This window comes from Protopterus annectens, chromosome 7.part0 (assembly GCF_019279795.1).
Source record: "Protopterus annectens isolate FY-2018-M chromosome 7.part0, PAN1.0, whole genome shotgun sequence".
Lineage (NCBI taxonomy): Eukaryota > Metazoa > Chordata > Ceratodontiformes > Protopteridae > Protopterus > Protopterus annectens.
The window spans coordinates 1,982,428,640-1,982,446,394 of NC_056739.1; the positions used below are offsets into that span (position 1 = coordinate 1,982,428,640).

The 17,755-nt window shown below is 41.1% G+C and overlaps 1 protein-coding gene across 1 annotated transcript in view; it reads left to right on the forward strand.

Moving 5' to 3' along the window:
* LOC122807285 (cytosolic 10-formyltetrahydrofolate dehydrogenase) overlaps positions 1-17,755 on the forward strand; it is a 586,928-nt gene that overhangs the window by 128,368 nt on the left and 440,805 nt on the right. Inside the window, exon 7 of the mRNA XM_044078406.1 lies at positions 15,625-15,762. Coding sequence (XP_043934341.1) covers positions 15,625-15,762 — 138 coding nt within the window. The remainder of the gene's footprint in view (positions 1-15,624; positions 15,763-17,755) is intronic.

Sequence of the window (17,755 nt, forward strand, 5' to 3'; positions counted from 1 at the left end):
GATCATCTGTTTCCACTTCTTCCTGTCCTCTGCTCTGCATCTTGCTCTCTCACACCAACCACCTGCATATCCTCTCTCACCACATCCATAAACCTTATCTTAGGCCTTCCTGTTACCTGGCAGCTTCATCCTTAGCATCTTTTTCCCAGTATACTCAGCATCCCTCCTCAGCACATGTCCAAACCAACGTAATCTTGCCTCTCTGGCTTTGTCTCCAAACCTTCCAACCTGGGCTGATCCTCTAATATACTTATTCCTAATCCTGTGTACCCTCGTCACACCCAGTGCAAATCTTAACGTCTTTAACTCTGCCACATTCAGCTCAAACTCCTGCCTTTTTGTCAATGCCACTGTCTCCAACCCATATAACATAGCTGGTCTTACTACCCTCTTGTAGACCTTCCCTTTCACTCTTACAGGTACTCGTCTGTCACAAATCACTCCTGATACTTTTCTCCACCCACTCCATCCTGCCTGTACTCTCTTCTTCACCTCTCTTCCACGCTCACCGTTACTCTGAACTATTGACCCCAAGTATTTAAACTCCATCTTCACCACCTCTACTCCTTGCATCCTCACCATTTCTCTATCCTCCCTCTCATTCACACACATATATTCTGTCGTAGTCCTGCTGACCTTCTTTCCTCTTCTCTCTAGAGCATATCTTCATCTCGCCAGGGTGTCCTCCACCTGTTTCCTGCTCTCATTACAGATCACAATGTCATCTGCAAACATCATAGTCCATGGGGACTCCTGTCTGATCTCATCTGTCAACCTGTCCATCACCATTGCAAATAAGAAAGGGCTCAGAGCTGATCCTTGATGTAACCCCACCTCCACCTTAAACGCATCCATCACTCCCACCGCAGACCTCACCGCTGTCACACTACCCTCGTACGTATCCTGTACCACTCTTATACATATTTCTCTGACACTCATGACTTCCTCATACAATACCACAACTCCTCTCTAGGCACCCTGTCATATGCTTTCTCTAAGTCTACAAAAACACAATGCAACTCCTTCTGACATTCTCTGTACTTCTCCATCAACACTCTCAGAGCAAACATCTCATCTGTAGTGCTCTTTCCCGGCATGAAACCATACTGCTGTTCACTAATCATCACGTCCCTTCTTAACCTAGCTTCCACTATTCTTTCCCATAACTTCATGCTGTGACTGATCAATTTAATCCCTCTGTAGTTACTACAGCTCTGCACATCACCCTTTTATTCTTAAAAATCGGTACCAAAACACTTTTTCTCCATTCCTCAGGCATCCAATCACTTTCTAAGATTTCATTAAACAATCTGGTTAAAAACTCCACTGCCATTTCACCTAAACACCTCCATGCTTCCACAGATGTCCTTCATGGATGCATCTGCAGTCATAACAACTGGGTTGTCCTGTCGTCAGGCAGCCCTTCAGTCGGCCGGATTCCAAAGTCCGGGTCCGGCTTCAGCTGATGTCGCACTTCACCCGACGTCATCTCTGTTGGTCTTCGGGTATAAAGGCATCAGCCGACGCCATTTTCCTCAGTCTTTCTTGCCGTGGCGCTCAAGCAGAAGCTGTTCGCAAGTGCCGGTCGGTCGGATCCAGAGATTACTACTACCGAATACTACTTCGAAGACTTCTAAAGCTAAGTACCCCGTTGGACTCTTTCTTGCCTCAGCCGATGTCAGAAAAAGTAAATAATTGTTTAACTTGTGGGAAACAAATACCTCATAAAGATTTCCACTCTTACTGTTTGCCTTGTTTAGGCCCAGCCCACGACGTAGCAGCCTGTTCGGCCTGTGCTTCTTTCAACCGACGTACGCTTAGCGCCGGTCGGAGTTTGCTGAACAGTTTTTCGCTCAGATTTTGCGTATATTATGCCGTCGGATCCTCCGACTTCCCAAATCACTAAAAAACGCAAAGAAAAAGACCGACACTCGCGGTCCACGGTTTCGGCCAAAACCATGGTTAAGCAAACCGCGAGTGTCTCGGTTTCGGCCGAAACCGAGAAACCTGATCAAAGTACAGCTGAATCTATGACTACCACTGAGGCTCCTGCTACTTCACTTGAATCGGCCTCAGAAATTTTATCCAGTACGGTGGTTGCTACTGACTTATCAGACACCATTCCATTGGATGTCTCTACCCCAGCACGTGGTGCTGCTAGGCCCCCAGCAGCCATGTCCATTAAGGCCTTTGCCAGGGCTAAAGCAGCCAAATCTACTAAAGCAGTGCCTGTCAAACCCCCTACAACCAGGCCCACATCTAGCTCACAAATGCTTACTCTGGCAGAAGATTTAATATCATTGATTAGGGGATCTCAATCCCACCCAGACAGGGCCTCTCAGCCCCAGAGAAGAGACCTAGGGCAGAGCCCCGAGCCTGTGTCCTCGGATGATTCAGCCGATGACTCAGACATAACTGACCAGCCAGAGGCTCCTTTCTCCAATTATGAAGACTCAGATGCTGAAGAATCCATTCCAGCTGCTTCCCACCAGAAGAATTCTCCTTTGGGGAAACCTTGCATGCCATGCGAGAGCATTTCCAATGGCAGCAGCAGGATTTCTCAGAAAAAGGCTTAGGACTTTTCTGCATCTTCCACAGCACAGGCCCTTAGCTATACCTCCTGTCCTTTCTGTGGTGGATGATGCCTTTAATGATGTCTGCTCTGCACCAGACTCTTTACCTCCAGCCCCTGCCAAACCAGATAGATTCTACAGGGTACCAGACACTCATCATCACCTTTACAAGGCCCCCTTGCAGACCCTGAAACTATATCCCAGGGTCCTAAGGCAGTAGCCTCGGCCACAGCAAAACCCTATTCCTTCTGAAAGGGAAGCCAGGTCTTTAGACAGATGGGGCAAAAAGTCTACACCTCAGCTACTCTCTCAGCTAGAGCTTTAAACTGTCAGTTTCACATGATACAATACCAAGAGTTTATGCTTGATCAGTTAACTAAAAGCTATCCTCTGATGACTCTGTCGATAAGAAATATGTATTAGAAATGGTAAATAACATACAACAGGTTAGTAACCATTCCTTAAAATGTGGCTATGATGCACTGGAGGCTTCATTTAGGTCAGCCATGACTGGCACAGTGATAAGAAGACATGCATGGCTAAAAGAACAAGTCTTACCGGATCATGTTAAAGCTAAGTTATTAGATGCTCCTATGGATAAAACCAGTTTGTTTGGTACACCTGCCCAGCAGGTAATGAAGAAAATGGAAGAAAAGGCAAAATCTGTTCAAACAGTTAAAGATTTCTTGCAGGTTCAGCCACCAAGGTTTAGCAGGAACTGGCCTGCCAAAATTGGTCCTTTCCTGACTCCACAAGATCCCAAAGGGGCAGGAATAGATGTCCCAGAGGCAGAAACCAATCCAGAGGAGGTGCCTATAGAGGACGACAGTGGCAAGGTAATAACAGAGGCACAGACACAACCACTGCCACTACAACAACACAATCACAGTGACTTAACTCTAAATCCGCCTACCAGGGAACAAATAGCAGCTCCATTAGGCGGCAAATTAACCTTATTTTCGAAAAACTGGCACTACATCACAAAAGACAAGTGGATTTTGCAAACCATAGATCAAGGCTACCGGTTCCACTTCCACACTTTACCAGTCAAAAGAGGAATACCAAACCTACCTCCAAATCAAAAAACAGAAGCTCTACAACAGATAATGCAATTAGCAAAGATGAGAGCTGTGGAAAGAGTGCCAATTACAGAACAAGGAAAAGGATTCTACTCCAGACTATTCCTAGTTCCAAGAAAGGAAAAAAGTTGGAGACCTATTCTTGACCTGTCCACCTTAAATACATACATCATTGTCCCAAAATTCAAAATGCTGACCCTACAGCAACTTCTTCCCATGCTGGGCAAGGAGTGTTGGCTGGTGACTCTAGATCTCAAGGAGGCATACCTGCACGTCCCCATTCGACCAATATGCAGAAGATACCTCAGATTTCTTGCAGGATCAGAGCATTATCAATTCTCAGCATTGCCCTTTGGCTTATCTACTGCGCCCAGAGTATTCACAAAATGCCTGGCATCAGTAATCGCCCACTGCAGACTACAGGAATCCAAATTTACCCATACCTGGACGACTGCCTGCTACAAGGGGACAACAAGAGCAAGCTGACAACAGATTTACAAAGGGTCATTTACTTGCTACAAGCACTGGGATACACAGTCAATTTACAAAAGTCAAGGCTGATACCATCCCAAACAAGGACATTCTTGGGCAGAATTGGACACAGTAAGACAAATGGCATTCCTAACTGCAGAAAAACAAAAGAACTCCCTCTTTACTTCTTGGCTCTAACAAAACAGAACAAGTTAACAGCAAGAAAAGTACTGCAGGCCTTGGGCTTCATGGCATCATGCATAATCTTGGTCCCACATGCCAGACTACATATGAGAAAACTGCAGTGGTATCTAAAGAATTTATGGTCTCAACACAGTCACAGCCTAGAAGCAGAAATTCCACTAATTCCATGCTTAAAACAGGAGTTCCTATGGTGGGCTCAAGCATGCCAGTCAAACCCGGACTACCCTTTCGCAGCTGTCAAGCAAATCAGACCATCACAACAGACGCCTCAGACCTAGGATGGGGGCTCACATGTTGGACAAATGCGCATAAGGTTTGTGGACCCAGGATCAACTTCACCTGCACATCAAACTAAAAGAGATGCTGGCAGTAAAACTGGCAATCCAAAACTTCAGACCATTTCTCAAAGAAGGCCATTTGATGATAAGGACAGACAACACCACAGTCATGTGGTACATCAACAAACAGGGAGGCACTCATTCATACCCCTATGCAGAATGACTTTGGAGCTTTGGAACCTGGCACTCAGCTACAACATCCAGTTACAGGCAATGTTTGTACCGGGAAAGGAGAATACTCTAGCAGACATGTTAAGCAGAACCACATCGGATGCCCACGAATGGATGCTACATCGGACATCTTCAAAACCATCTCAAAGAAATGGGGAATGCCTCAGATAGATCTATTCGCTTCCCTCTCAATCACCAGCTCAAAAATTCTGCACAAGGACATTCCACCCACTGGCATGGAAAGTGGATTCGCTCTCCTTCAGCTGGAAAGGCCTAACAGCATATGCATTCCCTCCTCTTCCCTTGATACACAAGGTATTACTAAAAATCAAGGAGGAACGTCCAAGGATAACCCTGATAGCTCCAAACTGGCCAAGACAACACTGGTACCCATTGCTGAGAAGCATGTCTCGAACAACTTGTGGTCAATACCCCTGATGCCTTTGATGTTAACTCAGAACAACTACAGCATCATGCATCCGAACCTAAGAACGTTGCAACTGACTGCATGGAACATCACATAGCAGCAACTAATCCAGAACTTTCCCAAAGGGTTAAAGACATTATCCTAGAAGCCCGCAGACCTTCAACAAGAAGGAATTATGCAGGAAAATGGAAAAGGTTTGTCATCTGGAGTACTGAAAGAGGAAAAGATGTGTCAAATATAGATATGGCTAACATTCTGGAGTACTTGGCAGAGCTTCTACATACAGGCCTGTCCTATTCCTCCATCAAGATACATGCATCAGCTATATCAGCAGAATACAGTTTTGATCCACCTGTCTTTTCACATCCTTTACTCAGGCAGTTCCTCAGAGGAATCAAGAATGTAAAACCTCCAAGGAAACCACAATTGCCACCTTGGGATTTGAACTTTGTGCTAGAAAAGTTGACACTTTCATTTTGAACCAGCAGCAACAGCAGACCTACAACATCTATCGTGGAAAACTGCTTTCCTTCTGGCAATAACCTCAGCAAGGAGGGTTTCTGAACTTCAGGCCCTAATGGCAGTACAGCCCTTCCTAATCTTCCACCAAGATAGAGTGTCCATGAGGACTAATCCTACATTTATGCCTAAGGTGGTATCCAGAGTGTCCTTAAACCAGGCAATCCACCTACCTGCCTTCTTTCCCAACCCACAAAACAGAGGGAAAGAATACTACACACCTTGGATGTACATAGACAGCTACGCTACTACCTGGACAGAACAAAAGTAGCAGAAAAACTGACCAGCTTTTTGTAGCCTATGCAACAGGAAGAGAAGGAAAAGCTATTTCCAAACAGACAATCTCCAAATGGATAGGAAATTGCATACGATTCTGTTACTCCTTCCATGGAAAACCAATTCCACAGAACATAAGGCCTCATTCTACAAGGGCAACAGCCACTACCACAGCCTTCTTACGAGGAGTGGCAACCAAAGACATTATTGAGGCGGCTACTTGGACCTCCGTGCATAATTTGCCAAGCATTATAATTTACCTCTCTATTCTAGATCCCGAGCAGGGTTTGCCACTGCTGTACTGCAAGGGATCCTCACCACACCATAATCTAGTTTTTCCTCCTCCCCTAGTTGGCTATGGTATTCTACCCAGTTGTTATGACTGCAGATGCATCCATGAAGGACATAGTACAGTTTTGTACCTACCATAAATGTAGATGTCCGAACTGGATAGCATCTGCAGTCAGGATTACCCTCCCTCCTTCCCCTCTGTGGTACTCCTAGGGTGTTTACCCTCCTAATAGCTAGCTGGTGGGGGGGGGGGAGTCTCTTATGGTGTATTTGTTTGTATATATGTACATACATACTTATTTTTTGTGTTTGTCTTCTACCTTTTTGGAAACATTGGCATTCATCCAAATTGTAGCCTTCCAAGAGGGCAATTGGCATCTGGGGCAAGAAACACTGAGGAAAATGGCGTCGGCTGATGCCTTTATACCCGAAGACCAACAGAGATGACGTCGGGTGAAGTGCGACATCAGCCGAAGCCGGACCCGGACTTTGGAATCCGGCCGACTGAAGGGCTGCCTGACGACAGGACAACCCAGTTGTTATGACTGCAGATGCTATCCAGTTCGGACATCTACATTTATGGTAGGTACAAAACTGTACTGTATCCTTAGATCACTATAAATCTGTTTATTGCCTTATTTCCTTGAAATAACTATCTGAACTACTTAAATCATGTGATTATTGCATCATGACATTGCTCAGTCAGTTGTTCTGATAGTGCTTTCTCCCATTTGCGTCGTAACGCCTGGAATTTATTGCCATGCTGTTTCGCAAATTGTAACTATCTACTAATTTAAAAGAAATAATCCAAACTAATAATAGAGAATGCAAATCTAAATGTAGGGGCTTTGTAATGTAGCAGTTTAATTAATTGTTGTCTGCACTGTTTTTGTTTAACATTGTATGCTAATCCTGACTTGATTTCAGTTCAAAGACATTTACTTTGTTTCATTTCTTTTATCTGATGTGTGTATTATGCTTATTAGTTTCAGTTCTTTCTTCTCCAGGTGTATGTTTTCAGTATATTTGCTTACTACCATTATGCCTTTTACTCAGTAATTTGCTAGCATTGACATGCTTTTAATTAATTACATTTTTGTTAAGATTGTGATGTGCTTGGGCTTACAATCCCACTAAATAGAACCAGTAAATATGTGGGGTGTGGCCTAGAAATTGCACTTGCTACACCAAGTTAATATGTCAGGAATGGGAGTTACAGCCTTCTGCCCACACAAGTATCTGAAATAAAACTAACATGAATGAGATGCTTGACCTAAACAGTGTATAGCAATGAGCACTAATACCTTGAGCTGTGACTCAGACTATCCAAAGCCAAATAAGGTTCACAGCTGCAAAGCAGGGTTTTGAGCACTGCCTTTCCAGGAACTCACCATCCTCACTTGTAATTTACAGGAGAGACTAATAATATAGTAGTTTTCAGTGTCACAGCTCCTTCCCATTTTTGTAGTAATCACTGTCACCAGCTAGCCAAGTCTGACTTACTAAGATTGTAAGTCACACTGCAAAGTCTTACAGAGAATGTGCAAGACATACTGTTACCGTAAAGTAGTTTTAACTGAATAGTCTCTTCTTTCAGAAAGGTGAATGCCAACAGTTACAATTCTTCCTTTCAGTATATTTATCTTTATATAATTTAATTAAGTAACCAGCCACAAGCTTTTCAGTCTGAATAAATATATTCTTCTTCTTTAACTAAGTGACTTACCAGCCAGTATTAGAAAGGCCAAGGAGTTATTAACAAAATTTCACTAAGACTGTTGTTAGTCTAAGATGTCCTGCAGTGAAGAAATTAATCTTTTTGTGTCACTTATTCAGATTTTCATATTTTAGTAACTGGCAGACCTACAGTTTATTGAGGTGTATGATGTGAAACACCATTGTGGAAGATAGGGCAGTTGAGTTAAAATACTGGGTTATATCACACTGTACTAGAAATATTGCTAGTTGCTTGTTAGTAATTATGAAAATAAGCAACATTTCCATATGTTGGCAATACTTCAAAAAGCAAGTGACTTACAAACTGTTGCATGACATTAGATGAAATCTTAGATGTTGTTGAATAAAATACTGATATTTGCATTGTAAGTTGCATATCTTGAAAAATATCTAGTATTTGTATTGCTAATTATACAATTAAACATCTGTAATTATCTCAATAAGCATGTACTTACAGAGGAATTTTTTGTTGTCGTGTGAACAGAATGTCTCTAGGTTGTATGGTTTTCAAGATATTAAAATTGTTTGTAAAAGTTTAGAAAAAAATATAATTTGGGGTTTCTGTGCATTATAATATATTACATTGTTTATGGAGAAGACCACGAATCACTGACTATTATCACTGAAAAGAAACTATTTGTACAGTTTTAATAGTTTTTGCTAATAAAATATTTATATTTGTTAATATTTTTCAAAAACTGCTCTGGAATGCAAGATGTGTGTATAGACTGCTAACGGTGTGACATTCCACACTACATAGATTTCAAGTTAACAGATAGATGGCATTAGAAAAATATAGAATTAGTTGGCTAGCTCTGACATCAACGTTAAGTAAAGCATTACTAAAATCTGTCTGCCATTATCTAGAAAATGAAGCATATAAATAAGCAAACTAAATGAACTCACTAATGCAGACATTCCCTGTGGAACATGATTCCAAGTACCAGTTGACCTGAAAATGGCTTCTGGGCTGGATTTTCTAGGAAAAGACTGATTCCACCTGAGCTATGGAAAGTTGTCTTGAATGGAGTCAACAACTGGAGATATGATATCAGTCTTTTTGGTGACCCCTTTCCTGCATCATTTCAAGAGATTTCTGCCTCCTTTCTTGTTAGTCAGATTTCAGATTGAAAGCAATAGATCGTCTGAAAAGTTCCAGCTACATCAAATAATGCATTAAGTGACAGAAAATGCCTTCTAAGAAACACAAAGTCCAATTATTTAAGTGTGGATGTGGGTGTGCAAGCTGTACAGTTTCCATTGCATTTTACATTTACATTTTGCTGCAGCTTTGTAGGAAAACAATTACATGTTTTGTACAACTTTTCACACAGTTTTTCAGATTATTTATTCTTTACATTTTTGCTGCTTCTTTATGAAAAAAAAATAGTTGCATCATGACTGAAAAGAGACCCTAATGGTCCATTTCATCAACATACCAAACAATAAATAAATAATGAATAATCAATAATACTAAAATTGTATTCATTTAACCTTCTGTATTAATTGTGAATGTTTGAGTTGGACAAAAATAAGAAAACATTACATGCACAGATATAGCAGCATTTGTATTCAATGAGGAAAGGCGTGAATAACACAGTGTGCAAACATTAGGGAATATATAAGCTTTAAGGAATTAGTTTTATATCTACTGAATGTTCGGTATTTATAACACAGGTAGAGATTTTCAACATGCAGGAAAAATGAATATGTATCACAAAAAGATTTAAAGTTTCTATATATCCAGGGCTGAGTGAAAACATTAATATTAAAACTTTGCTGACACTTAGAGTGCTGAAGCATTAAGTGAATATACTTGGTCACTGGTTAGTTTATGCTGTGGATTTTAATTTAGAATTGTGCATAAGAATATTATTAGCAGTCTGATGAAGTCCTGATTGGATGAATGCACTATTTTTCCCAATAAATACTGGAGCTTTTATGGATGACCAGTGTGTTTGCTTTTCCATTATTTGCTGTGATGTCTTGTTTTATACTATGTTGCCATTGGTTGTATTTGAATATGGGTGGCAGTGGTAACTATACTTGTCACAAGAGTGATAGATTCCATACTACTTTCTTTTGACTCAGCATAAATCAGGGCATTTCTGTTTACTTGGTCAGTCTTTCCAGATCCTTCCCCATTCTCTATTCCTAGAACTTAACGTACATCAACAGCAGATAGACTGATTCTCTTGGCTTTTTCATTAAATTTGTATGAAACTGACACACTGAAGAATGCTAAGCACAGAACTGACCCTTACTGGCATTCTTTTGGTCACTTTTCTTATTCCTGATATTGATCCTCTTTGTCCCACCATTCAACAATTTAGTAGCTCAATTTCTCAGTCAGCTAGCTGTAGTATTGAATAAATGGCCAAGAATCCCAGCTGCACCACATCTACCAGTGCTTTTCATTCACATCTTCATAGAAACAGTTCTTTAAACTGGTTTAGGTTTGAACAGCATCTTCTTTGGGCCATGACCGTGTGTTAGTTATTGTCCTGCAGATCATTGTCCTGTAAGAAAGCAACCGGTCTTTCCCTTGGGATACTGTCTTTAACTTTTTCTGCTACTACTGTTTCTTTTTGATATAACTAAACAAGCCCTTCTGCCAACTCCCTTTCATCTTCCTCTTTTTTGTCTTTCTGCTGCCTTCTTGTGATGTGTCTCTTCCACTCTCTCACTTTCTGTTTTACATCTCTTGTATGCCCTGTCTGTTGTTTTAATCATTAGAATCCCCTTCATGTGTATAGCCTTCTCTTTTTCTCTTCCTCAAACCCTTGCCTATAGCCATCAGTATTGTATTCATAGATTGTTTACTCCCTCATCTTGTCTCCATCACCTAACTCAACTTTGATCCTGTCCTCGTCTCTTTATAGAATACTCTTCTAAAACAGTACACCTGTTTCTTCCCCATCACACATCCAGCAGTTGCACTCTATCTGAGGAAAATTTCTTTGGAGTCTGCTTGGAGTATAAAAATACCTATGCAAACACGTCCAAGCAAAGATTCTAAATCTGCTAGACTTTGTTGCATATTTGGGAGTCGTACATATATTCCCATTGTTTCTTTGTGAATTGCTGAGCCATTCTGTCTTACAAATCTTTTCTAACCTCTGCTGATTGATTCCTATAGTTATCATACAATATTTTAATGGCCCAGCACTAGCTTGTTAAATAGTCATTTGAGGTAGTTGTATATCTTCTCCTGCCCTCAAAGGATAGTTGTCCTCTTTGGAACTTTAACTTTATGACTGACAGATTTGTCCCACTTGAACTCTCTGGTTTAGTGGGTATTACATGTTTTGCTTTTAAGACACATTGGGGAGCTTTTATCTTGCTTGCATTTGTAGTAACCCTAAATGATTTCTTAAAGGATCAGGTGTCTCATAAGACTAATCCATATTTCTTCCTGAAAACAGTCTTCTAATGTACAGCGCCATCCCAGGTTCTTCTTGAAAAAAAGTAACCTGGTGACTTCAGGAAGACAGGCCAAAACTATTTATTGCCTTTAATCCATGTAAGACGAGGCTAGATTTGTCCATGTAAAATCTGTTAAATGGACTTTTGACTGCACTGTCTTTTGCCATCTGGTGGCAAACCACCCACTTCAAAATGTCATTCCACCAAAGATGCAGTTGTTTCTAGTGCCTGTTTCAAAAAATATCTGTGAAGACATTTGTGCTGTGGCCATTTGGCCATTAGCTCAAGTCTTTACTAAACATTAGAAAATGTACTTGGAAACTAAACAAATGTGGGTTGTTCATTCACTGTTCCAAAGATGGGAGTTAATGTATGTGGAGTGAACAGAGAAAAAAACAGGTGCCCTTCTTCACAACATGAAATAAATATGTTGTGACTACAAACTTCTTCCAACCATTTATTTTTATGTTCGTTCACTAACCACAGCTTTAATGGGACAGAATAAGAACACAAAAATGCAAGCAAACACAGTTAAAAAGTAAGCTGTCCTCTGCTTTTCCACTCCAGGTACTGTTGTAGCTTATAAAAAATTGAGTTGAAAATTACAAGGAGACAGCTACCTTTTTAGCTGTTTTCCACTCTGGTTCAGTGTTTTCTTTCTTTCTTTTTTTTTTTTGAAGCCAGTTCTATGTTTAGTAAGCAAAAAGACAGCAATAGAAACAGATGTGACGAAATAAAAGAAGTGAGTGCAGCAGCAGTTTTGAACACCTCTACTAGCTGCCATGGGACAGGATGAACACACAGACTTCCCAACTGTTGTACTCATGGGCTCATCTGTCTCAAGCAGGCGACCATATTAATACTGTGTGTGTGTGCGTGTGTGTGTGTGTGTGTGTGTGTGTGTGTGTGTGTGTGTGTGTGTGTGTGTGTGTGCCTGTGCATGTGTGTATGTGTGTGTGTTCGTGTGTGCATTAAGTATGTTTTCAGTGTAACCAGTTCCTCAAACAGCATTTACACATCCTATACAACTTTCAATCATTAGGCAGAAGAACTATTTTACATTAAAATTACAAAATAAAAATAATGTTAATAGTAACAATCCAAGTGCAAAACAACTTAACAGCTGGCCCATTTTCTAACCACAATAATGCTCTCCTCGTTGGACATTACAGAGACACAATGGACTGTCCAGAGGTAAGAAGGCCTGATGCCTCAGGTATCAAGGCTGTTAATGCCCTGGATAGTTTTACTACTCACTCTTTTTGGTATCATTGCTTGATTATTGCTCAAACCAGAATTCCAGGAATCTAAGTGCATCAGACATGGCTTTTTGAGCTGCTGTCCTTAAGCCGTTCTCTACCTCAGAACGCTCAGAGAGGTTTAACTTTTAATGCTTGGAATTATTCTCAGCACTTACTAATGGCAAAGACTATTTAAGGTTATATGCTACAGATATGCACTTACCATAGCAATTAATTTTTGAGAATTAGTGGCTGCTTATTACCCTCCTGTTATCCTGTTATTTTCGATGAGTTCTTCATATAGCATGACCATGTGGGTTTCCTGTTAAGTCATACAGATGTATCATTTTTGCTTACTTATTTCCTTCAGGCTGAGCTCACTCAGTGCACAGGGGTCTAAATGGTAAGTACTGGGAGGGGGTAGACCAAATGGCATTGTTACTTGAAGGGGTGGAGCCAGATGCACATCGGAGCACATGAGGTGGAGAGTTTCTGAATTGTGCTACATTCTAGAGAGCAGAAGAGGAATAGTTGCTCACTGAAGAGGACCTTTACACAGATAGCTAACATGGTGATCAAGCTTATGTTATGCATTGCTTCTCCTCTTCTTCTTAATCTGGTGTGCAGTCTGCATGCTATGTTCCATATGGCCTTAGGTCAGCAGATGTACATGCTGTGGAAGAATCTGGATATGTAGTGTCTCTCCCAGAGGACCCTAGTTTTTAGGATATTTTGCAGGTCTTGCTAGGAAAAGAGTGGGAGTGGAAGGCCTCAGTAAACAGTCTCCTCACTTCAGAGGATGCTTATTTAACCTTACCAGACTCTTGAATGGAATTCCCCATTGAGTAAGGCCTCCTTTGGGAAATAGTGTCTATATTAGATGAGCGACCGTTCCGATGTTCGAATCATAGATGGTCGACATCATATGATCGAACGTTGGAAAGGTCGAAGGTAAAAGTCAACGGCTTTTCACACGCAGAATGGGAAATTTTCCCTTTCTGCACTGAAGTGCGTTCTCGGAGTTGGTATATTTAAGTAGGTGGGGTGTGGGGGGTGCAGGGGGGCTTGCCTCCCTGCTCAGAGTGGTAAGGTAAGTTTTCTTTTTTTATTTTATTATATAGTCGATGTTTCGAACTTCGCTCATGTGAGGTTCAAAGTTTTAAACTTCGACTATATAATATAGACACACAAAATACTGTTTGTGACCTGATAAAGGCCTTCTGGGCACAGTCAGCGATCTTTGTCACATGATAGCAGTAAGCAGGCAGAATTTTCAGGCCCCCTAAAGAATCTCCTCTTTTAGCTGAGAATACCAAAGCTACTAATCATGATCCTCAGACTGTTGTTGACAAGAATCCAGGACAGTAGATCTTTTCTGTAAGAAAATGCTTGCATTTATCACATGGACACTAAACCGCCTTTCCAATCTGATGTGCTTTCATCTTAGTCTCCTAGAATAAAAAAAAAAAAAAAAAAAAAAACCTTCAAAAGCACAGAATAGCTTCCTAACAAAATGAAAAAAGTGGGCAGTTGTTTGATAATCACCTGTGCCAAGTGGCATTTTCTGCCAGTTCAACAAAACTGTAGACTCTTCCAAATCAGTTTCTGAAAAGAAGATTATCCTTATCCATATGATGTATTGAGTCTTGAGTTCATTATAATAGTAGCAGGGGTGCTGTGGCCATAGTTTCCTGTACAGCAAGTTGTAGAGACTTTGCCCCCTCACCTTCCCCAGAAAGCAGGTTCTAATGCAAATTTGATAATGCAGCTGTCAGTCAAAAACAGCTTTCAAAGAAAATGTTTTAATTGCAGTAAAGTGATCTGCTAAAACATAAATTCCCACATGGATAGTATTGTATGTGATTTTGCCATGACAGTACCACGCACAAGCATGGCTATGTACTGTCACGACTGATGTTGCTTTACTTAGTTCTCTGGGAACGTAAAAAGACATTCATTATTGTTGTTTTCCAGGAGCTGCTACTGTTTGGACTAGAGATGTGTGAACAAAGAACATTTTCTGCCCAAAGTATGTTATTGTTGCTCATATTCTCTGCATACTTCATACACATCTCCTGCAAAGGAAAAGATTTAAGGTATTTTGTTGGATCATGATGTTGAACAGTTTTCCAAAGTTTGTTTGTGCCACAGTATGTCACTCTTCTGTTAGAGCACCAAATATTAAAGTGTTAATGTGCGCACTGCCAGTACACCCTTTAAGATAACTGGTTTCTTTTAAATATTCTTGTATGTGGAAACACCTACTACTTCCCGCCCCCATCGAGATTCGGTGTGTGTGTGTGTGTGTGTGTGTGTGTGTGTGTGTGTGTGTGTGTGTGTGTGTGTGTGAGTGTACGTGTGTGTGTTTGTTATATAACAAGGTGACAAAGCAGTGAGTGAACAGAAACTGTGTTTGCCTTTGCCGTCATCAGAGTTCTGTATTATACTAACTATGGGAACAGATTCATGCCATGCTTCTTACATGAAAGGGTATTAAACCATGTTGCTGTGGCGAAATGACATACAAAGAACAATCATAAGATCATGCAGCAGTATGAAATATTGATAAAAAACACTACTGGGCATTTTCAGGAGGAACACATTTTCTCTTGGTTTAAAACTGAAAAATATGCAAAGAAATAGTCAAAAAATTAAAGCTCTGTGATTTGGCCTCTCTGAAGCTAGAACTGGTTGCAGGCATTTTTATATTGGAAAGGTGGAAATGGATTGACATTAAACTACTGCCTCAAGTATGTCAAAGGTAAATAACACCTAAAGTGTAATTTAAAAAAAATTAATGTTTTCTGTTGTATATAACTCTGTGCATTGATATGACTTCTAAAGTGCAATTTTTGTTATTTTTTTCTACAGAAAGTAACTTTCTTTGGCTCTGCATTATTAAAAAACGAATCTGCTCCTGAAGGCCAAGTCCTGGATATTCCTGGAGCAAGACAGCCTGGCATTGTTACCAAGAATGGCCTTGTTTTGTTTGGAAATGATGGTAAAATGGTGAGTAAATATCTTTTGAATGGAGCATAAACACCTTGTTAAATTCCAGGAAAAAATATGGTAAACAAGCTCTTGGTCATTAGATACTGAGTGAGATTCATTTTGTTCATGCCATTGGGTAAGCTTCAAAAGACATCTTAGACATATTTGAGGTGATCCAGCAGGTCAGAAAGAGACATGTTGTGTAACAACTCTGTGGCAGAAACTAGAAGGAATAGTTCACCTGCCATTGGTATATTTGAACAAAAGTGGACTGTTTTGCATTCTGCCTGTATATTTTCTCCCAGTGTATCAGAACTGGATACACTGCATTCCAGAATTTAGATTCAGTGTAAATGTACCTTTGTCAGTGAGGACTGTCACAAATGTGATTAGTTCAGTGATATTTGAATCTGGCTTGACTGTACTGCAACAATCAGAGTATGGAATTTGGTGCTGTCTTCATGGTGCAGAAGGACAGAGCCATGACTGTAACTCATGATGCACAGATTTGAGTAGTGAGCCTGGTCACTGGAGGAATTTTTTGTTGTGGGTGTGTGTGAAGATTTTGAACAACCATTGTTTAGCTGTTCATCCTGGAGGGTGTAGGTCTTTGTTGCCACTGGGTCACCTTTTATAGAAGGCTAGATGGGCAGTGTTTCAGATGTGTATGCTACAACAGCATTAGGAGGAATGTTCAGCTGCTCAGTGGACTGCGTGTAAAGTTTTTAAGGATTTCTCCATTTATTGTGTGGAAGGCACCTTCAGATAACTGGCTTTTCCTTCTGTGAAACCCAGCTTTTGAGGATGTTACATTGGCAGCCTGTAGCTCCCCTTTCTGTGCTGCCCGTAGTAAATTGATCTTTTTATTGCCCTGTGATGGAATGGAGTGACGGTTTGTGCAGACATCCCCAAATTCACTTCTGATGGCCTTGGAGGGGGGCCTTTTTCATCCTTGGGGGCTTCATTGTTTCACTCAAACAACCATCAGACTGACTCGGATAGATAATGGAAATGGGAAAAAGATCTTCATTTTCAACCAAATTGGAGCTTAGGATCCTCGTCTATTTTTTTAACTTGTTCAGGTACCAGTTCCTCTTTCTTATGTAGAGGCTGAAGGTCCTTGACCTCCTCCTGTTGTTGGTTATTAGAGAGGGTCTGTTTGATATTGTCCATGGCAGCATCAGTGGTGCTGCATTTGAACCACTGTATTTTGGATGTAGTGAATGCCCAGTCTAGAGTAGAAGGCTTAGCCATGGGCCTGCTTTGGTGGGCATTGTTGAGATTGTCCTTGGTTGCAGAGTGCAGAAGGCCCACTTACTTGACACCCTTTTGACAGTGCAGGGCTGTTTGTGATATGCTTTCCTGGCTAGGAGACAGTCAATTTGCATTTATATGTTTGATGGTCCTCTTCGCTGTATTCTGCACTGCTGCACTGTAAGTAAAAGGAAGATGATGTGTAAATGCCTTCAGTGCAGGATGCAGTAGCCTAGCCTATGGTTTGCATGTTTTGACAGCAGGATGAACTCCTGTAGGGGTCAGCCTCCATTTCTTCTCTTCCCAAGCCCAGAATGGCCTCCAATGGTCTCCCTACTTCCTTTTAAGGTCTATTTTCTATGACTGGCAGTTAGATATTTTTACCAAAGGCCCCCTTCTAGGGTAGAACCCTCTTCCATCCTGTTAAGGTGCCAGTCTTGGGCAGAACAGCCTAAGTCTCTTTTTGCCTGATGGGCAAGGGAGTTCACTGTTTCCGGGCAGTGTCCCGTGACTTCTTGTGGGTTCAAGAATCTGCTTGGGTTTGTCCTCCCCTTTAAGCTGTTCCTACTTTCTTAGGTCTTAGGTCTTTTTACCCTAACTTGAGCTTCTGTGGAATTTACTTGGGTCTTTCCTTTGTTCTGGTTTTCTTTTTACTTTGGGGACTGTCTAGTATTGCAAGCTCTCCAAGGTGGGAGACCCACTAGGTTCCCACTTTTGAGGCTGGCCTTCTTAGCTGGGAGCTTTTGCTCCCCATAGA